We start from the raw sequence: 23,460 nt of genomic DNA, 5'->3' as shown, positions 1-23,460 counted from the left end.
CCCAAATTTTAAGATTTTGATATGGTCTATTGTTAAATTGCATTTAGATACAACACAACAGACAAACTGAATCTTCCGGTCGTTGTGTTCCTTAAACGTCTGTATATAAATTCATGTAATCACAACAAATACTAAGAACATACTAAGGCTGATGCTTAGAGTCCACATCAAGGCCTAAGCATTTGTTAGCAAAGCCGTTGCTACTCTATCACAAGTCATACATGTTTCTGATATGTTGCTGATTGGATTATAAACAGCCACAGCAATGAAGAGGAATGGCTGAAGGACGAAGGAAATTGTATTTTTATTATTATTCTTATTTAATTATTTATATAATTGTGTTAAATGTTCCAAATGTAAAGCACTTTGAGCTGCATTCTGTGTATGGAAGGTGCTATACAAATAGACTAATCATTATTATTATTATTATATGTTATTGTACGTTGGGCATACGTTGTATGGGTCAGCCAAAAATAGCCAACTGTATCAACATTGGCCCAGCGTTGGAGCACCGTTGTATAGGTCAATAAAACACAGTCAACTCCACCAGCGTTGGGCGTTGGGCATTGCATAGGTCAGCCAAACACAGCCAACTCCACCAACTTTGGCCCAACGTTGGGCATACGTTGCATAGGTCAGCCCAACCTAGCCAACCAAATTTAACGTTGGGCCAACGTCAGAATGCTTTTATAATAGTTTACTTGGAGCTTTTATTAATTACCTTTTTAGTCTATAAAAGGGATTAGAAACTCTTCAACAACTTCTTAACAATTAGCCTTAATATCCAATGTGCTTTGATTTACAACCATAATTTAGATAATAAAAAAAAAATTACTTGGGACATCATGTAAAATGCTAAATAAAAACAGAATGTAATAATTTTCAAATTGAGTATGCAAAACAGTAGACACATGTTATATAAAGTTATATACTTTGTCTGTTTCAGAAAGAGAACTCCGACTCTTTCAGATGCTAGAGGAGATAAAAGGCCAAGTCAGACAAAATTCTCTTCTGCTTCAGGCAATTTTGAGAAGAGAGAGTGTCACTGAAGTCAGCAGTTTTCCAGATTTTGAGTTTCCGTTACAAAATATTAATGATATAAAAAAATGGAGGACCGGCTTTCTGACAAGGAAACATGGCGCTCTCTGGTAAGTTCTGTTTATGTTGTGTATGTAAACCTATACTCTAGTTATTAGTAGTTCTCATAATCAATAAATACCATAAATAAGCCATTGAATAAAGACATGAATAAATAGGAATACATACATAAATACAATAAATAGTTTTAAATAGTGTTGTTAAAAGGATTGTACGTGAGTGGTTCATCCGTTTCTTGGATACCGATAGTTTGATCTTCCTCCTTCGCTCTCATTTCAATTCTTTCAGTAAACTCAACTGTCTGAGTTATCCTAAATACTTCTTGAAATCACCTCTTGAACTCAACTCTACTACAGAATCACTAATGCCTTGTCCTAGTAGTGAAGCTTTGGAGGCACCAATTGTGAGCTTTCTTGCTATGCCACTTTTCTTCTGTTATGGGACTGTATGGTAGCCCATAGCACTGTGTAGTGCTTGTAGTTATGTTCCACCTTTTGACAAGCTTAATCATGTATGCACAACCATTTCATTTTATAGGGAAAACATCTCATGAGTTTGGGTGGGACAACAACAAAAGATATAATCTACAGGATCATGCGTGAAACAATCAGCAATGATTTAGCGAAAAAGTTTAACTGGATGGGCAGGGGGCAGAAAAGTCCTTTTTCTGTGTTGCACCTGGCAAAAGTCATCATAGGTAGGCCTACAGCTCTTTTACAATTTCATTCAATGTTTCTATGATTCTACACACATTCTGATTGGTAGCCTGCTGTACACATCCAGTATATTATCTACCCTACACAACAAAACTTCACGTCATGTTCTAAATCAGTGGTTTTTAAACTGATTTTAAGAGTAAAATATTATCCTTCACTCTCCATTCAATTCCCCCAAATTCCCCACGCAGATGCTGCCAAAAAACAAGGGGCCACCTTAATGGAGGCAGAAGAAAAGATAAAAACATGGCTAAAATACAGCGGTGACCGAAATGGAGGAAGAAAAAGGAGATCAGAAAAGGGTACAGATTTCAACAACCAATCAAAAAATATTTGTAATTGCCTGTATGTCTGTATTGCTGACTTTTATTTATCATCACAGTTGTGAAATAGTAAGTAGTTAACTTGAATTTCTTTCCTCAATTTAGAGAGGCAGACACATTCCCCATCACATCCTCCATCTGACATCAGCAGTGAATCCGAGGAAGTGTCTGAAATATCTGACATTGTAAGTTTTTTAGTCATTAGTGCATAGTCCTAAATTGTTTTACCTTTTGTCTCATCTTTTTATCTAATGCTTCGAAATGAATAACTATTAGACAAGTGTGGAAATAAGTGACCTGAAGGCATTAACATCATTTGTACATAATTAAGAGAATGTTATGAAATAGGCCTCCATAGATTGTACATTGGCACCAGTTAATAAAATGATTGCTTGATTACACTTGGAAGACAACATTATTAATATTACACATTTCGTAATCTCTTGTTAGACAAATTATCTGTATAATCTTCCTAATGCAGTGAAGTCTTATTTGAGCAAGCAAAACAAAATCATTTCTAAAAGTAACTAAAAGTAATTTCTGTTATTTTATAGGAGCAGAACTGATTGATGACCCATCAACCCTTGAGGATCTCATCACATAAATGTTTATTATTAAATCAATATGTATTATTAAATGTATTTATTTTAACCCTTAATCTCGTGTTGGTATTATATCACTATTAAGATTACAAGTTCAGGGCAGATTGGTAAAATCATTGTGATCAAGTAAGTAATTTCTAAATTACTGTAATAACCATAAAGGTGGCCAAAATATCAAGATGAGTGTTCTGCTGAAATAAGCAGTCATCTTAAGGTTAGAACGTTGACATAGTGTTGTTAAGGTGTAATTTTTGGGGTAGGTATGCTATTTAAGTTGGCATATGGTTGAGTTGGGGTTGGCAAAAGGTCGGCAGTCGGTCTATGAAATGGTTGACGTCAACGTTAGAAAGGTAGGTTTCGGGTTGGCATAGCGTTGGTAAGGTGTATTTTGGGTTGGCTGGGTAGGCTTTTTAAGTTGGCATATGGTTGGGTTAGGGTTGGCCAAAGGTCTGCTGATGGTCTAATTAAATGGTTGGGCCAACGTTGGGCCACCGGACAAAATGACGTTGGGCCACCGTCAGCAGCCAACGTTGGGCCAACACAACCACTGACCTTGGGCCAACGTTGGCCCAACGTCAGAATGCTACCTGGGTAGTGCGCTCAGCTGAACGTACTATAAGAACTCAACTCCCTGCTCTACAAGATATCTATTCCAGAAGAGTACTCCTAAGAGCCCAAAAGATTCTGAAGGACTCTTCTCATCCTAACAATGGATTATTCCTACCGCTGAAATCAAGAAGACGCCTATGTAGTCACAAAGCCAGAACTGAGAGACTCAGGAGAAGTTTTTATCCCCAGGCCATCCGAACTCTGAACGCACACTATACTGACTTTGCACACATTCACTCCTCAGCACTCTCAAACATTTCCCAACTCTGAACTCACACTATACTGACTTTGCACTCATTCACTACTCAGCACTCATGACCCCCCCCCCACACCCACACCCACACACACACCCACACACACCTACAAGACTTTTAGCACTTTTACATCCCTCTCCCTATGCTACAGACCTTTTATTTATTTTCTTATTTCATCACATGTCAAAACACACACACACACACACACATACTTATCTGACTTTCTCCAACTTTTGCACATCTCCATAGAACTTTTTTATTTATTATTTTTGATTTCTCCTCCATCTACCCATGTCCTTGATTGCCTAGCCTTTCTGCCTCCCCACCCATCCCCAACACACACACACTTACATCATCACTGTCATCACTTCACATCCAGATAGCACACTGCTTGCTACAGTAAGCCTCCTCTACACTTGCTGCACACTGCCCCCTACATACACAGCACATTGTCTTCAGGATCTTCTCCACACACACATCCTCTACATGCTTACAAACACTGCCCCCACCTGAACACTACACTACACACACACACAGTCACTACTCCACTCCCTCCCCCCACACCCACACCCACACACACACACACACACCTACATCACTTTTAGCACTTTTACATCCCTCTCCCTATGCTAAGACCTTTATTTATTTTCCATCACATGTCCCCACACACACACACTGTAACAAGATTCTGTGATTTTCACAGCATCACTGCTGTTTTTGAGGAAAATGTGTACTGTATTTGTGAATACAGTATGTTGCTGTAGTTTCGCTATGAATTATGGTCAAAAATGGTCAAACTACAGTAATAAAAATTTGCTGCGAATCATAACACAGTAATAAATCTGACTCCTCCCTCACTTGTCAGCTTTTTGAAAATTTTGAAAAAACATGGCGGAAAATCAGTTGGGGTTTTCTGTTTTCTTTTTGCACATAAATACAAAGTTAAGCTCCCAGATAGCAAGGTGACATTGATATTATGTTGATTTTCCATCAAAATCATCATTTTGAAAAGATATTGAAAAGTCATGGATTTATGGTTTACTGGGAAATTTTGGCGTGGTGATTGAAAGCGTGCACAGCGGCGACGTTTGAACTGTCCGGCGGGAGATCATTTTGAGCTACAGTTCAGTCAGTCAGACCAACGGTGTTCAGCACTCTGTCAAGTTCGCAGCTCCACCTTAATGGTAAGCAAGCATTTATTTATGTAACGTTAATGTTTCATTGTGAAATTGTACTACATTAAATTCGGGCATGTGTACAGTCTATATACGTTGTACTGTCTAACTTACAAACTCATCCATGCTTGTTGGATCAACTAAGTAAGTAATAGCGTTAGGCTAGCTATCATAGTTGCTGTGAAGGTGGCATTAAGTTTTATGTTACGTTAACGTTTTGGCAGTCTCGTTTATATTAGGCCTACCTTAGTTCTCAGTAAGTTACAGTTTATTATATTCATATAATTTATATAAAACATTAAGCTAGTAGTGCTAGGCCTAGTATGTTACTGTCACAATGTTAGGCTGAAGATGATGTGCTGCTGGTTAACGTTAGCGTGGAGGTTTAGCTGCTACCAGCTAACTTATGTAACGTTAACTCATCGTAATCAGTACATATATCTATGTGTTGCTGCAAGCAAACATCATCAATGAGCTCACCCAGCTGGCTAACTTTAGCAGCTAAATATACCTTGCGAAACTGAGTTATGCTAACACCATCTTCAGCCTGGCATTTTGACAGTAAACTCAAAAAACATACAGTATATATATAAATGATTATTCTAAAGTTTCACTTGTAAGTAGCCTTCAGTTTCAGTTGAAAATTGTTATCTAACACTGTTCATCTTTTTTTCTTCTATTTCTGCTAGGTGCTGCTTCACTCTGCTACTGGTGGTGGATCAGGCTGACTGCAACCGTTGGTCTAACGTTAGGATGCAGCACCGCGAGAATTTCTAAGCGGAAAAAAGTGAATAAATGTACTTGCTTTTCAAACTGATAACAAGTTGTCAATGGTTATTTATGCAAGTTTGTGTAGCCTAAACCATACCTAGGCCTAGTGAAATGTATCCTGGCTGTAGATAAAGCAGGATATGAATTTCCCAAAATTACTGTATATAATATTACAGCACTGGTATTACTACTGTACTAAGTTACAGTATGATCCATAAGTACTGTGATTAAAGAAACGGTAGACAATTCAATACTGTATACATTACAGCACTGGTAGTACTACTGTAGTTTGCATTTACAGTATCAGGCATAGGTACTGTGATTTCATATACAGTAGGTGTACTGTAGAGTGAAATACAGCAACTTGCTGGTTATTTGCTGCCAGCAAGTTGCTGTAAATTTTACGTTAAACTTTTTACAGTGCAGCACATTATTTCATCAGGAAGCTTCTCCAACACACATCCCCAACATACTTACAGCACACTGCCCCTGCCCCAATACACAGCACATTGTCTCATGAGGAAGCTTCCCCAACACACATATTGCACACTGCCCTCTCCCCACATACACAGCACACTATCCCATCTCCCCTGGCATCCCCCCAACACACACACCAAGACCCCTGGCAGTTGGGTTAGCCCCTTGAGCCGTGGATCTGCCCAAGGTTTCCTCCTTGGTAAGGGAGTTTTTCCTTGCCCCTGTTGCTCTTGGGTGCTCCTTGTTGGTGCCCCCCCCCCAATCCCAATCCTCCCCCCCTTTTTTATGCAGCCCTTGCCACTTAATCTACTAAACCCCTCTTCTACTGCACTCTTTACCCCCCCCCCCCCCCCCCCCATTAATGCACAAATAGGCTGACACCAGACATAATTTCACTGCATTTCTTACTTCCAGTAACTATATGCACGTGACAATAAACTTCCTTGTATCCTTGTATCCTTGTAAACCAATATTTTAGGTACTTGGCCACGAACTCAAAACGTGTCTCTCTGAAGCTCTGTTCTAGAATCTTTGCTCTGAACGCTGCGTTGCTAGGCAACATCAAATAAACAAAATGAGAGTCTATTCAAGGTATAGAGCTGCACAGTCCCGCCCACAGCCAAAATGCGGTTAGGTGCCGGATGTAAGATTCCCATTCATTTGTCCCATAAGCATACAACATATCATTTCGAGTGAAAAAACGAAGAGAAAATCCAAAAAAAATCAAAAGGTACAAGACTGTACATATTTTCATTTCCGAGCGAAGGAACTACTCATCCAATAAACCACCGCACCTCACTGAATAATATAGGCAAAATCGGCGCGATTTATTTTGCCATTTCCAACCGGCGACAGCACGCGAACCCTTTCCTCCAAACAGTGATTTTTATATAGTGATTGTGCAGTTAATAGCAGTTATTTCAGGAGTAATCGTGTACATAATAGTGTTTTGATATTGAATTTTATATTTATCATCGCCTTTCCACCAATCAGAGGCATCACTGTGGGATTGTGGGATTGTTCAGGATTGTGGGTAATGAAGTACTTATCCAAGAGATCGCGAATAAAAGGCATTTATCTCAAAACAAGGTTAGTGCCCCATGAACTATTGGTGTCTATAGGAGCATATACAATCGCTTAGTACAGCCGTAGCTGGTTTTAAGTCTACCGCGTGCAGTTAAGTTTTTATGGCTTATACCACAATTGTCAATGGAGAAATTGCATTGAATTTTTACATCCGGCATCGGCTGTGGGCGGGACTGTGCAGCTCTATTAAAAGTGTACGTGTGATTACGAATGGATGTGTGTGGTTTGCAATTAGAATAAACAAGAAATAACATTTCCAATAATTTCCCATGATAAATTACATAATATTTGCACCTTCCTTACTTGTGAAGCTCACACCGTATTTCAAGTACACTAGTGAAATGTAATAAAACGTTGCCACCTAGCGTTCAGATGTAGGCTATTTAACATTAACGTGACATTGCTTGCTTATTCTTTCGTCAACTCCATGCTTTTAGGAAAACAATCTTTTTATCATAGTTCCCTCTTCAATGAGCGATTACCAGCTCGTTTTTGTAACAGAGATAGCTGTTTATTGTCCCTAGGTTTACAGAAACACCTATTCATATTAATACGTAGCCTATGGAGTGTTGCCGACCACTGTTCATTTAATACAGCCCAGAATGCATGTCTGAATGCATGAATTGCATGTCTTTATAACAAAACAACACAGTAAAACCTAAATGCCCGTAAACATATGCATTAGCATACTTGTAACATTTTTAATAATACTCTCCCATCATGATATTTAACAATAATGAAAAATTTAATTTGAATACCGTCAATGTGAAAATAACTGTACTACATCAGCTATAAATAGCTATTGTTGTCCTTACCATTTCAGTTTGTAAGTCCATACTATCCCATGGCAGAGCAAGGATTTCATGATTGGGCAAGGTTACCTGGAGACATTGTGCATACTTGGAAGGCATTGTGAAAGATGTACCAGTACAACTGCAAATGTGGAAGGTGATAGTTACCAAATATGGGTGGGTGGGTTGCCAAATGCTGGAAACTTTTGGAATGTTTTCTTTGTTTTTTTTAGCTTATGCACCCTCACATTGGAGTCCCGAGTTCAAATACAAAATTTGGTATCGATATGTGACAGTGTTCCTGAGATATGGGCGACTTCCTGTTTGAGACTTAGCGCCCGATTTCGTTTTAGCTGTGACGGGCAAACGCTTTCGAAAAATCAAAATCCTTCTGGTAACTTTTGTGAGGCTTGGTCCAAGGATAATGTACGTCAAGTTTAATTGGCGTTCGGCCAAATTGTGAACTGTGAAAATGTAGTTTCGCTTTTTTCAATCAATAATATGGCGGACGAACGACAACCCACCTGGCGTCATCTTCATGAGCAACTTACACGGTACTCTCGGACGTTTTAAAGTTGGAATGGTGTCTCTGTCTCAAAGGGCCTAGGCTAGAGCTGACAAAAAATTAGGGTGACGGGAAAAACAATAAAACTTAAGAAGAACAATAAGTGTGCTGCTTTGCAAATAAAAACTTTCACATCTCAGTTTCTGTCAGTTAACCCTCATATCACATATAGCCAGCGGCAAGCAGCAGGTTTTCTATTCTCTGGGTTTGTTCGAAACGGGTAAAGTTGCTGCCTTTTAAGATATCTAACTGGGGAGCAAGGCAGCAAGTGCGGTTCGAAACCGAAAAAACAAATTCTGCTGCCTTTTAAGATATCTTAGAATTCCCAAATAACGGTCATTTTTGGAGGCAGCATCGATGCACACTTCATGCTCCCTCCTACCCATAATCCCTTGCGGCAACGTCTGAAACAGCTGTGAAAGGTAAACAAACATGGCGGATGACATTGGTAATGGCTGCTGAATCTGTTTAAAATGTCATTTGTGTGACCTTATTTTGCTTAGATTTGTAGATTAGAGATGAGAAATAAACAATTTACTATCTGATTATGCCATTGTTGTAACCATTAATAGGGTCTGGTCTGATATATCTGCCGGCCGTAAAACTAATGTATACCGTTAGCCTGCTAGCTTAAGTAAGCTCATTTAGTTTAACGTCAGGCCTTTGCTAACGTCATACCGTAGTGTTAACCAAAGATTCTAGAGTGCTATGCTCATTTTTAAAAGATGCATTTAATCCAAAGTCATGTCTAGTGAGACAGCTCTCTATGTAGGGATGGAGGCAGTAGGCAGCTGTCTCCGGTTTCGAACACACCCTCTATGTTCTCTATGGTTCGGCAGCGGAACGGTGGCAACGCTGGCGTGACACTAGCGTTGAACAAGCTGAGCGTTGAATGCAACACGAGCGTATTCAATTGACAAACCGTTTGTGTTGCTTAGGAACGAGATAAAACTTATCTTAACTTATCGTTGCATTACGTTTGCCGCTGGCTAATGTGATCCCCGCCTTAAAGGTTCCGTTCCGCAACAATTGATATAAAATTCTATGTTGAATTGACCTGTCGCTAAGTGCCACCCTTAGAACGCTGATGAGCCAATGACAGTCCAGCCTCAACGGGACTCGGACATCAGCTCGGACAACTCCATAGGAAACAATAGACTTTATTAACTCAAAAAACCCCGACGGATAACCATGGTCAAACGTTTTGCTTGGGGGACGTGTAATACTCATAGCTGGTACCCCGAGAGGCTAGAAAACGGGGTCTATATTTTCATCAACAGTAGCCTACAGGATACTCTCACGTTTGCAACAGCTCGACGTAATGTAGGCTACTAAGCCAACAACGTGGGCACAAGTTCCCTGTTAAATCCCAAGATGAAAATGCTCATTAACCAACTACTATATTCTTACTACATCAAATATTAACGTAACCTAACATATCTTAGTATCAATCTTCCACTAGCTAGCTAGCTAGCATTAACGTCAGTGGTTTTTGCATGGCTACTTGCCACAACTGCTTGTCACCTTGTATGTATTCTAAAGTTTTGAATACACCCCTCCATAGCATAATTAAGTCCCTTTTGATAGCTTCTGGAGGAAAGTAAATCCTCTTATCGATCAAAACGTCCTCAAAGCCTGCTTTCATATACTGTCAGCTGCCATTGTCCACAATGTATTTCTAATCAAGTCTGGTTTGTTTGTCCGAGTTTTCACACGGTAACAATGGGGGGCGGGGCTTAGCGACAGGTCAATTCAATGAACATGATATTCAATGATATTCTTTAGAACGTTAATTTTCCAAAAATTTTTTGATCATCAGAATATCTTTCAAGTTTCAGTCTATGTCCCCTGTTGAAGAGGAAACTCAACATCCATTGGTGCCAACATCCAAGTTCTAAACACGGCTAATCTCATCAGGTTCATACCCAGAGCATTTGGAGGACTGCAGTGCATTCATTCCTATAGACCCCCCCAAACCACTGGGTTCTGTGTCCCTCCTGAGTGTTCCATCGGCCCTCAAGTGCATCTGTGAGGAGCTGTAGGCAAGCGGTGGGATGGTGTTGACCAGGATGAACTGCAGGGGCCTTCTCTGCTCCCTACATCGGCAGCGCACGTAGCGTGCGAAAGCGGCACGGTACGTCTTGTTGAAGAGCGTGTAGACCAAGGGGTTGACAGCCGATGACATATAGCCCACCCACACGAAGACATTCAGCAGTGCCCCCATGAGGTCAGGAGGGCACACGGCAGCGTCGCACACCACAGCCAGCACGTTGGTCACGAAGAACGGGCACCACATGATCACGAACAGAAAGAAGACCACGCCCAGGACCTTGGAGGCCTTTTGCTCATTGCTGATGGACTGCATGGTGCGGCGGCCGAACGGGACCCCCACGGCCGTCACCGCTGTGGCATCCCCGCCATCCCGGCTGAGCGAGCGCTGGAGGAACAGGCGCTCGGAGGAGACGGAGCCGCGCGGGATGAGGCCCAGGGCCGACGCCCACATGGGCCGGGGCACCAGTTGGTCCAGGCAGACCGTAGCCTCGCTCTGCAGCGTGCTGATGGTGAGGAAGTATGTCACCAGCATGATGATGAGGGGGATGAAGAACGCCACGAAGGAGCCAATCAGGACGAAACTGTCGTCAGTCATCTGGCAGCTTCGGCCCTGGAAGAACTTGGAGTGGTTCTGAAGGCCCAGCACTGGGACGGGTAAGGAGATGACTGTGGAGAGGGTAGAGGCCAGAAGTGGGTCAGACAGGAGAGAGGAGCAAGAGGATTAATTAAAGTGTCCAGTAACACTCAGGTATTTCTGCCCCAGCACTTCAAATACAATCTCCTACATAACGGGCCAGTTTCCCATGCAAGATCATTTTGGATCTGTGGCCAGCAATTGCACTTGATATTTCTCATTTCAAAAGATTAGTCTGTTAATGTCACTGGACTGTACACAAGTTACATCCACTCAGTGCAGCAGTGATCATCATCCGGCCCCAGTACCCAGAACTTCAATCACTTAAATGTGTAGAGTACTTTACCATAATTATAACACAATTATGGAACTAACGTTAATGCAGGCAGAGGTATATAGTAACTGGTACACAATCAGCTCTTACCCACAGAGACTGTCCAGGCAGCGCCAATCTTGATGCGGGCTTTGGTTCTGGAGTTGGAGCGGCTGTGGTGGATGGGGTTTCGGATGCCGATGTAGCGGTCCAGAGATATAGCGCACAGGTGCATGATGGATGCCGTGGACAGCAGGACGTCCAGGAAGATCCAGATTGGACAGAGAGTTGAGGGGAGGGGCCAGCTGTAATCTACGAAACAGATTGCTTTTCACTGATGGTTCACTTCAGATAACATGATGACCAAAGCATGAGTTAAATTCTCAAATTTGATTTGCAGATGAAGTCGGCTACCAAATTGCAGTTTAGTTCAAGGATCTCTTCACAAGCGTTCAATTTATTAGTTACGGAAATCCATTCACTTCAGTGGTTATAAGATTTTAATAAAACGAAAAGTAGTTAATGATTTAGAAGTGCTTAGTATTATAGTGGATAAGGTATTATTCTTACCTAATGTAATAAATAAGGACTAGATCTATTAGCTCATGAAAGTCTGCATGCTGTAAATGATCATAGACATGGAGGTCAGGGTGTATCAAGGACAAACTGCAGTGGATGAAGAGAAAGCGACAGGAAGATCCCTCTACACGTCTCCTGAGAATATACACTAATTAACTAATTCAAATAAACAGTTCCCACTGCACCCGGCATACAGGTCTAACATATCCGAAAGAAGATCACTGTACGCAAACAAAGTGACAGTTAAGTATGTGTGACTGAAGCGTTGTGTAAATAGAGAAGATGATCCTCTGCATTTTTTGTCAGTGACAAAAGTATCATATTTAAAACCAGACAATTAAGAATATTTACAGTGTTTAAACAAGGTCTGACTCAGTCATGCAGTACTTTAGACACAAGTGTAGCCACAGGGGTAGTAGTAGTAAGAATACACTAAGAATGTTGCAATGCCCCAACATGAGTTTTAAAAACGTCTCTGGTTTAGATAGGATTAAGAGCCTTGGTCTGAACAATATTTCAAATATTTTCAGGGCATACACCAGAGAAGACTTTCCTTTGTTTAGGGAACTCAAGAAAATAACTTTCAAACTCAGGGTAATGTTGTTTCGCAACATGGGTTTTTTTTCTCTTAAAATGCAAAGTGAAGTGGTGGAAGAGGCTGTCTTACAGTGCTGTGCTGCCCTGTATGGGCTAAACTCAGCTCCAGGGCTAAGCTGATCGTTTTCTGGGTGCAGTTACCGAGCTTATTACATCCCATCAGTAAAACCGCAGCCATTGCACTTCAAGCCACAAAAATGCTCTCAGCACACACACACAGACACACACAAATCACAGAGACAGGCAGTAGGCTGGCGGTGTGTGTGTGAGTGTGTGGGGCTGTGGGGTAATTGAGGGAGAATGTCCACTCAAGCCTGGAGAGGCAATCACTGTACATGTCCACTTTGTTCCTTGTTCTCTCCCTGCTTCAGAACTCGATTATTACGTAATGTCATTGCATCATGAAATATGACACTATCTTATTTCTAACAGAAGAACATTAGTGTGTGATGGTATCTGGCTCTGTGGAGTGGTGCCAGAAGGGATTGAGTGAAAAGTGAAAGGTGAACAGACTACAGGTGCACACAGTCACATTGACAACAGCTTCTCCACCACAACACTGGAAAGATAAACGATTTGTTGACAAAGCTCTAAGTGACAATAGCCTCTCTTGTTCATTTGCAATGGAGTATCTCAGTGGCTCTGTGGAGTGGCGATACAGGAATAGGGATAATTGTGTTACTGGAGCAAGTGAAGGCGAACAGACAACAGTTTCTCACCACAAATTGGAAAGATAAACTAATTGCCCCCCCCCCACACACACACACACACACACACACCCTGTGCCACCTTTCAATGAGTTGTCCACCCTTCGTAAAATATTTTTGCTGATTTGCTGGTAATTCAGTAACATTCAGGACAGTGCTATATTGGATATCTAGGTGCTGGTTGCAGAACAGAATGTTCACAACATTAGAGGGCTTTTTTTTCTTATCTGATTCAATGATAGCTCTCAGTCAGTTTAATTATATTTCATCATCTTGAACACTCTTGTTGACGCATTACTGACACTTGCTTTCTTCTGCTGAAGACACCTAACCCCACCCCACGCATGAGGGAATGTTCATCTTTTAGACGCTTAGTACAGAGCATCAGAGTGCCCATTAAAAGTTCACCATAGCAAATACCTTCCCCGTCGCAGGAAATCTTCGCGATAGCCAGGGGTCTTCCCCACTTTAGCCACTGCTGTCTGTTTGCTCAGGAACCATCTGGCATTAGATGCCACATGACCATATGAGCCAGCATAACAAGCCTCACACACACACACACACACACACACACACATTTTCTCCCCATGAGGGGCTTTCTACACAAACACACTGCTAGATCCAGCCTTCCGCTGCCAGGAGGGTCTTAACTCTCCAGATCGTCACAAATCTACTACTCTCTTCTTGGCAATGTCTCAACATGAGTCAACACCAGAATAAGCAGTGGGGATGTTTATCTAAGATTAACTCGGTCATCATAAGTATCAGCGAGGAATTACAAAAGGTTTTAAATCTGACATGTATGGCAAATACACTGTAATACATCTTAGTGTGTTCTTCCACAATCCTTCCCATTCTGAAGAGCTGAATGTGGAGAGGAAATAGATGAATTATTTATTTATTTTTGGTTGAAGGCCTACAAATCACCGTTTAATGATAGGCCTAATAGGCACCTCACTGAAATGAAAAGAACTGGATAAGAGGAATAAAACAACTGAAGGATGAGAATGATGAATAATGAAATGAGAGCGAGAAATAAAGGATGCCAGGATGCCTTACATCAAATAGTATGAGTCTCTGTGTGTGGGTGGGTGTGTGGGTGGTTGAGGGTGTGTGACAGAGTGACTTTCTGACTCTGTTTGTCGTTTCATCCAATACGGATAGGCGAAAAAACTGCTCCAAGTGATGTTTCACAGTGCTGCTTCCCACATTTCCACTTCCCAAGTTCCCACATTTGATCATTTCCTTTCACGGGAAAGAGAAACATCACATTTCATCCCAAATCAATCTCCTCCAGAAGCAGTACAATGTTGCTGGGCAACCTAGAGAGAGAGAGAGAGAGAGACTGAAAGAGAGAGAGACAGAGAGAGATGTGTATACAGCACTGTATCATTTGTCACCCAGGTTTCTTTGTGGCTTCATCTAATCAGCCAGCAGCTAGTACAGAATTAGAACACTGTCTACAAAGCCTATTGCTTCTTGCCAGGCATGAAATCATCTCTCTCTCTCTCTCTCTCTCTCAGAGCCTGGCTCCAATATTAGCCTGCCTGGCCCAGAACAGGAAGCATCATCACCTCAACCCCTCGGCCCGACCACCGCTCGCACCGCGGCATCATTACCGCGTAATTAATTCAGCATCAAAGGCACAGATGGAGGCGAGCGAGGGGATTTTTCATCTCTCACACGAGGATATCGCGGCGCGCGGCGCGCCCCGACACACCGCTGCTAATTCCAGACACGCCAGACGGCCGAGTGCGCTCTCATTACACGCCAAAAGTCATCAGTGGCTAATTATGCGCCGCAACCCAATTACGATGCCCACACTTCCGCCTCGGCGAGAAACAAAGGAGTTGGCCAACGCGTCGGAGGGGGGTTTGTTTAGGCCCTACGTCAGACTAGAGGGAGCAACGTACAGGGAGCTCTCCACTGACTTGGCTGATGCTATGTTATTTCATCCCTTGCTCAGGACTAAGCTCTGGACCTGGGGCAACAGGGCCTTCTCAGCTGCTGCACTTTCCCTCTTGAACGTCCTCCCCGACATGAAACAGTCAAACACCCTACCATCCTTCAAAAAGGCTCTCAAAACTCACCTCTTCAAACTTGCCTTTGTGGACTGTCCCAGCTTTTCCTTTTTTCATTGCCCACCTCTCTTGTTTTGTCTTCCTGCTTTGTTCATGTACCTGTGTGTTTTTCTCTGTTTATGAAATCTTGTCCATGTACCTTGTCTGTTTGTTTGTTTGTATCTATGTAAAAACTGTAAAGCGTCTTTGAGTGTCTAGAAAAGCGCTATAAAAAATGAATGTATTATCATTGTTATTATTATTTACTGATCCATATGGATAGTTGGCAACCAGGCCCAATGTGTCAACTTCTCCCTGCCACTGGATTGTTTGTGGCTGAAGCTGATGACAGATGACTGGCAGACCAGGGTATTGTGGGGTCAGAGAAATGACATATGGCTTCTTTTTTCCAATTAACATCAGAGTAAGAGTTCAGTGACAGCAGCCATATGCTAGGAACTCATTGTGGGAAGTGGCTCTTATTTTATTCACTGTGGGACGTTTTAAGTTGATATCTAAAGGATGTATTCCACCTGTCATCACATCTTCTAATGAATTAATAGTCTTATTATTTCTTTGAATTTTAGTTCTGCCCACCTGTTTACCTCTGATCAGGTCCACACTGACACATGTTCACCAATCTGCCTGCCCAACGAACCACCTGTTTTACCTGCCACTTTGATGTGTCATGGGCTGTTGTCTGACATTTTTCATCTGTTGCCTTAACCTGGAAACAGCAGGCACAAGCAGTGATGCTTTGCCATGACACATTCTCTGCTGAGAGTAATCTTTTCATCTAAATAACTGTCGGTCTCTTTAACAACCCTTCTCCGGTTCCTCGAATAACACAGGGTCCTTGACCACCGGTCAACCCACTACTGGGCGGCATTCGATTATCCTGACACACAGCAGCATACGTGTCTCCAAAAGGCCAGCGGTGGAGGCTAATCAGAGCTGGCTGTTCCTGTGTGCACTTGTCGCTGTGGAGACGGCAACATGGAGACTTGGTGACAGACCCCAAGCGGTTGCTGTGGCTCTGGAGTGATGAGGAATCCTGAGTGTTGTGATATCACACTGAACGGCAAGGACATAGATGAGTTGTGTGGTACTACTCAAACACTGGGCCATCAAATACAGCAACAGCAACAAAAAAATGCAGCATATATTACTGGTTGTTTCTAAATCAAAAATGAAGAAATGATGAAGTGATTATTATCTGAAGTGTTAATTGGTTGCGAGAAAGTAGAAATAGCACATCAAGTCCACATGAAATAGAAAATATGTATGTGAATTGTATATTTTTTGCATGGGATAAATGATCTAAAATATGAATGATCAGTGTGCAGTGGCGTTTTATTGCATTAATAACTGGTTCAAAAAGCCAACAGTAGTCTCTCTCTCTCTCTCTAGAGTAGTCTAGTTTCAGCATAGGTTTATTGGATGGGCCAGCAGCCGTAGATGAATTGAAGTAATTTTGTGTACCCAGGACCTGGCTACCAAAGCCATCTGTAGGCTACATGTCAGTTTACCTGGAGCCTAAACACAGGGGGCATCATCAGTGTGAGCGAGTGAGGATGAATATTCCTGACTCCATGACAAACGTTCCTCTGGAGACACGCTAAGCGCGGGTCTGATCTGAGTCATCCTGTCACATGCAAATAAACTGTGCAACAAGAAGAAACACTCCAGATGAAAAGACTGTCACAAAAGAAAGGAGAGAGAGAAAGAGAATGAAAGATTACAAAATGAGAAAAAGAAAAGGATAGAGCCTTGGTGTGGGGAGAGGAGAGGGGGGTAACAGAATCTGACAAGCCTTCATAAGTCAGACTCTGGCTAAATCATGGCTGACAAACAGAGGATGATTCATCTCCTGCATGCTTCTCAGGAGGATGCCTCTCGACCGCAGGTAGCGAGAACACCAGCGGTTACTCAGCAGGCCACTGACCACAGGACACTACTGATGGTCTTCTCTCCACGTCAGTTCCATCACAATCACAACATTGCTCAGAACAGCAGTTAGCAAAACACCCTGGTGGTAAGTCACCTGATCACCCCTTCACGGCCCAGGAGACCACATAGCCACAGACCCTTGGAATTGTTAGTACCATCACAGTTACCACAACATTGCAAGACAAAAGGAAACAAAAGACCCTGAGTCAATGCCGTCACAAACGCCACAGCACTGTCCAGGAAAAACAGCGTAATCTGCACATCCATGGAACAGTTCTGGCCCTCATGTGGCTCTTGATCCAGGCCCTAAATTTAAAGTAAGCCAGAATCGGCTGCTGTCTGAGGAAGTGTTCAAGTTTCACTCAGTGGAAAGCAATATTCTCAGGGATTCAGATGGGGTATAACTTGATGCTATAAACAATGCAGCTTTGAGGATGGAAACATATTGAAATGTCAAAAATGAAAGAGTTTGTTTGGGGAAACAGTAAAAAATGAAAATAATGACCATACCGGATGTTCTTATTCTGGATTTGACTTGCTGTGAGGAAAGTTCCAGGAAGACGTGATTTATACACATTTGGTTCACTTTCTTTTTACTGTGTGAAGCACTTTGGTCTTAAATGTGCTATATGAATAAAATGTACTTACTTATTTACTTACTTACTTTCATATAAGCCTATTTATTTAATTTCATTATATATCATTATACAAATACAATTTCATTCACATCATTGTACAAATACAATTACAAATTCACTTCATTAAAAACTATTATTGTATACAAAATATATACTAAGCTGAAATTCATGCAGAGTAAAGGAATACTAATTACACTTTCATTCTGATTCTGTGTTCTATATGCCCTTTTGTAAATTCCCTTTAAAATGTAATGTCCCTAAAAATTGCAGGTATGTTAAGAGCATAAAAACACTGTAAATTACGCTTGTGCTAAAAGCACTTTACCATTGAGCTGTACCATGTCTCATTCTATTCTCTTGTGGGTACAGAATAACAAAGGCTCTTCTCCGATGGTCAGGGTCTAAATAGGTAAGCCTGAGTCACTGCACACTCCACACGGAGAGCTGCAGCAGAACACAGAGATCCAGGATGGCCACAGGACTTTGTTAAGGCACAAAGACTCACAACCTGCCTGTTCGGTTCTGACATTGGCTTTGTCTAAATGCATTTCCAGGCTGTTTTTTTTTTTTTTTTTTTTTTTGGCGTTTTCTATTAAATCTCTTGAAATATAATTTCAAATATATATATATATATATCCCTCTCTCTGTAATCGAATAATCAATCTAATCAAATACTGGGTTGGATCAGATTGTTTATGATGGATACTTTATCCATATCACCACATTCCTTCATGTGTGTATGTGTTTTTAAAAAAAATACACCACTGACAGACACAGCCCCAATACAGACACACACACCCGGTACCCACCATACAGGATGTTGACCATGGCGATGGGCATGACCAGGAGGCCAAGCAGCAGGTCTGCGGCGGCCAGTGACATCAGGAAGTAGTTGGTGGCGTTCTGAAGTTTCCTCTCCAGCGTGACAGCCATGATGACCAGGATATTGCCCATGACGGTGATGATGATGGCTGCCAGGATCAGGAGCGCCGCCCAGTTCTTCGGTGTTTGAGTCGCAGTCGAGACCACACACCCTGACCCCGACGTCTTGTTCGCATCCGCCGTCCTGTTGCACTCCACGGACTCGTTGTGAACTACATATCCCAGAACCACTTCTACTTCGGGGGACAACATTTCAGAACCAAAAGGAGGTAATGTCATAGCAGAGATGACTGAGGACATGAACCTTGATTGGTTGGTCTGGCGTGCCATCATGGCAAAGCCTTCAACCCTCATGGCACCAGGCTCATTGAACGAACATTATATGGCAACTATACACTGTTACTAAATTATCCTTTTGTCCCACTGGAATTTCCATCCAGTCTGCGCTGTTATCCAAAAACATGACTGTCCTTGTCCATAAGAGTAGCTTACAAGGAATAAGGAATCATGTTGGTGTAGTCATAAAGAGCAGTGTGAGAGGGAAATCTATTTAGGGTGACAGCTTCTCTCTTTATTTTCAGCTTCAGGCGATGTGAGTTTAGTGTAGCCGTAACCGTACTAATCCCACGTTAGCATAATGTATGCATGTTTCTTCTGCCCGCAGACACAGGCAAAGCCTGAAGGAGATCAGCCTAACAGAGGGAAAGAAGGAGAGGGTGAGGAAAGTGTGAAGGGCGAGCACTTATTCAGGCAGACAAACAAAGCAAAACAAACACACACTCATACACACATGCACACACACCCAAAGGCAATTGCTTTGTTTTAATCCCCCAGGAATCTTGTGGAGAAACCCACTGAACCACATGCACCTGCTTCTGTGCAAGACACAACACAAACACACACACAAACACACACACAAGCGCGTGCACAGTGAGAGACACATGTACGGACACGCATGAACAAATGCACAGCAATGCATGTACACCCGGAGGTGAGACAAGTCGTGAGAGGGGTGAAATCACCCAAGACACAGTCACACACAAGGTACAAGCACACATGTACAATGACACAGAATGTCATGTCAGTCATTAAAGAGCAACTATTGTTTTTTAAAAAAGCCCTTTGGTTGGTTCTACTAAAAGTTACAAATCTGGATATGGATATAGATGTCCAGCCATTAAAAAGCAACCATCCACTCACTCACAACAAAAATGTGTTATTTAGGTACTGAATCTCAAAGAGCAACACCAAAAGACACTATTTTTATTAGTATTTCTCAACAGAGTAAGCCTGATATGGACAATACTCAGCAGACACATTGCTTTAACATATATAATGTTTACTGATTTGATTTTCCACACTCACATTCAAGACATATTTTGACTTCAACCTTATAACATACATATACTGCTTAAAGTTATAGAGACCCTGAACATACATCCAGATTTCATATTGTATACCTAACACCTATCTCCACACAGGTGTAGACCACCATATCACACAGAAACACTCACCACATATGCATACCTCTTAATCTTTATCACGAAACTCACTCCACACAGGTGGGAACTGCCTTACCTCAGAGAAAGCGGCTGAGGAGTCCTGAGTGACCGTCTTTCCTGCTCAGCAGCTGAGCGGTTACTTGTGTCTCTGATAGAGATTAACTCGTCCTTTCCTCTGTCCCCCCCCTTCTTTTCATCTCTTTTGCAGCTGATCGTCTCTCTTTGTCTCTCTCTCTCTCAGCACCCTGCTTACTTCCTCAGTATCTCAGTGTTTCCCGCCATTCACTGTCCTGTGCACTGCCTCTTCTCCACTCCCTCTTCTCTCCCACTCGGTCTCTCTCTCTCTCTTTTTCCCTCCTTTGCCCCCTCTTTCTCTTACCTCCCTCTCCCACACACACCTCCCCCCAAACCTGCCTCTCACCCACGATCTCTCCTCTTTCTCTGACCTCCCTCTCCTTCCTCTCTATTATGTTTAACCTCCTCTTCTTTTTCTCCCACCCTCTCCTATTCTCTCTCTCTCTCCTTTCTCTCCTTTCTCTCCACTTCGTTCCACTGTGAAAAGCAGCAGTTCTTTCCTCTCTTTAATGCTCTCTCAGCTCAGAGAGACAATTTCCATCCATGTTGCATATATCCTAAGACATACTTACACACTCACACACACACACACACATACTCACAAACACACTCTTACACACACACATACACACTCTCACACACAAGCACGCCCACGTTCTGCACCACATATAACATACAGCAGTTCATTGTACTATGAAATACACAAACTGTTCCGGAAGACAGTATGAGGGAGCTCAGGGGACTAGTCTGGAAAAGGTTACGAGACCCATTAAACTGTGATCAGTATCAAATTGATCCATTAGTATACAGACTGCTAGGATGCACTGTTGGCAAGAGATATATTGCACTCATTCTTTATGTCTTTATTTGGTGCTAAAGCACCAACTGTTGAAACATTCTGAGAAAAAAAAAAAAGAGTTGATGATGACAGACAGTTACATGTTGCCGTGATAGCCGTCAGCATATAGCATTCACCAGGAATGAAATATTAAAGGCTTACACACTAAAAGTCTAGCTCAGGCTGATCCAGCACCTCAGGACAATATCATTATTATGTATTAACAATGTATTATTCACACCCACATTCAATATTTAATACACTAAGAATATTTCTCTCCTCCTTTCATTAAAGAAGAGAGCTTCGGGGCTGTTTTGGCTGTGAGAAAAAAAAGGAGGGAGAGAGAAATTGGAGAGAGGTGGAGAGAGTAAGGACATATGTGGTGGATGGAGGCATCAAAGAAATTACTCATCTGTTTGACAGCACCACTGGGAATTTACTGGGCATGTCCTTTGAAGCCAGGGCAAGACAGAGATAGAGAGAGCGAGAGGATGGCATTTACCCATTACGCCTTCAAAAGAAGCGATAGCTGACCCAGTGCCTGGCAAAAACTTCAGTTTTAATTCCGTTCCCCCAAACTTGTGAATAACTGCGTCACAACTTCATTGTTATTATTAAACCTTTGGGTTTACTTGACAGTATCGACATAAGAGTGATATGACACTGACATGAATGTGTCATAAACAAGTAATACACATTTATGACATAACGCTTCTGTTATTAAGTGTCATTCGGTTTTTGTCATAACAAGTTAGGGCATTACTGCATTCGTCTCATCTGTCTGTTGCTGGCATAAACAGATTGATGTGCATTGTCTTGCATTGTTTCTTGCATGCACAGGCTAGCATCTCAGGGCAACTGTCTGGAATGGGACTCAGTGCTGTCCAGATTCCCCAAGTCTCCATCCCATCTCAGAGAGTGCAGGAAGCTCAGGTTTGGGGGTATTAATGGGCATTTCTCCATGTCACGGTTTGATGTATATAAGTATAAGTATATATACTCTTTTGATCCCGTGAGGGAAATTTGGTCTCTGCATTTATCCCAATTCGTGAATTAGTGAAACACACTCAGCACACAGGTGAACACACAGTGAGGTGAAGCACACACTAATCCCGGCGCAGTGAGCTGCCTGCAACAACAGCGGCGCTCGGGGAGCAGTGAGGGGTTAATTGCCTTGCTCAAGGGCACTTCAGCCGTGCCTACTGGTCGGGATTCGAACCGGCAACCCTCCGGTTACAAGTCCGAAGTGCTAACTAAGTAGGCCATGGCTGCCCCTTTAATAGTGTACTCGCATCAAATGAAAAAGGAGTGCATCACTTAGCCATAGCCTCTGGGTTCGCCATCTTGGGGAACAATAAATGCAGTGCTGCATCAACAGAGTCTGTTCTGTGCACATTGTAAATTCTGCAGACAAATGTTTCTGAAGATTGGATCGTTTCCTTTGTGGGTTCACCAATGCCCAAATTCTTCAGCAATTCATGGTGCTTTTCAATGACCTTCCATGATGATTGTTTGGTGTGATTTGCAGTTCAAGAGGTGGTGTCACCCAGACAATGCATGAAATGCTAGCAAGGATGCTAAACCTCGGGTGTTTGTTGAAAAATGTAAGCACAGCTCAGCTTTAAGAAACTCAAATAGCCTAGATGCATGCTTAGCATTTTTTGATAATTTAGAATCCTTTCACAAACTCTTACTCAGCTGTATATCCTCTGATTTTAATATTTACCTATATCTAGGCAATATTTGTAACATTTATTTTGTATTTAGCCTGTTATGAAATCATGAAGAACGATTTAAACACATTTTGAAACCTAAAGACCAAAGTTGGACACATGAATGTAGACCTTGCTGCAGATTACATTTTTAATTTAACCGGAATAGTCTGGAACGACTTACTGTACAGGGGACTGCTTTATTTCTGGTAAGGTCTGCTGTTTATTCTGATATATGGTTTGTCATGTGTTGAACTAAGGGTTCGTGAAGTATTCCACCGAGATGAATGGGTAGGGGAGATGGGTATCGCACCTTATGTAGACGTTATGATTAAATTTAATTATATTATTTACTTTTCTTGCGAACCGTTCACCACAGCAATTAGCGGCTAACATCGTTTAAAAGCTGAGAAAAAGCTCTTTCATGTGATGTGATGCACGTGTCTGTGTGATG

The 23,460-nt window shown here is 42.0% G+C and overlaps 1 protein-coding gene across 2 annotated transcripts in view; it reads right to left on the bottom strand.

The window, feature by feature from the left end:
- Positions 1-10,159: 10,159 nt before the first annotated feature.
- htr2ab (5-hydroxytryptamine (serotonin) receptor 2A, genome duplicate b) overlaps positions 10,160-23,460 on the bottom strand; it is a 20,855-nt gene continuing 7,554 nt past the window's right edge. The window contains exons 1-4 of one of the 2 annotated variants that reach the window (XM_048234435.1): positions 20,458-20,708; positions 18,807-19,571; positions 11,578-11,778; positions 10,160-11,185 (exon numbers count right to left, since the gene is read on the bottom strand). In XM_048234435.1, the coding sequence (XP_048090392.1) occupies positions 10,362-11,185; positions 11,578-11,778; positions 18,807-19,233 (1,452 nt within the window). In that variant the 5' untranslated portion in view covers positions 19,234-19,571; positions 20,458-20,708 and the 3' untranslated portion in view covers positions 10,160-10,361. Of the gene's footprint in view, positions 11,186-11,577; positions 11,779-18,806; positions 19,572-20,457; positions 20,709-23,460 lie in introns of those variants that run through there. The other variant, XM_048234436.1, reaches the window with a different exon arrangement.

This window comes from Alosa alosa, chromosome 23 (assembly GCF_017589495.1).
Source record: "Alosa alosa isolate M-15738 ecotype Scorff River chromosome 23, AALO_Geno_1.1, whole genome shotgun sequence".
In the NCBI taxonomy this organism is placed as follows: Eukaryota; Metazoa; Chordata; class Actinopteri; order Clupeiformes; family Clupeidae; genus Alosa; species Alosa alosa.
This window is presented reverse-complemented; position numbering and strand designations above follow the sequence as displayed.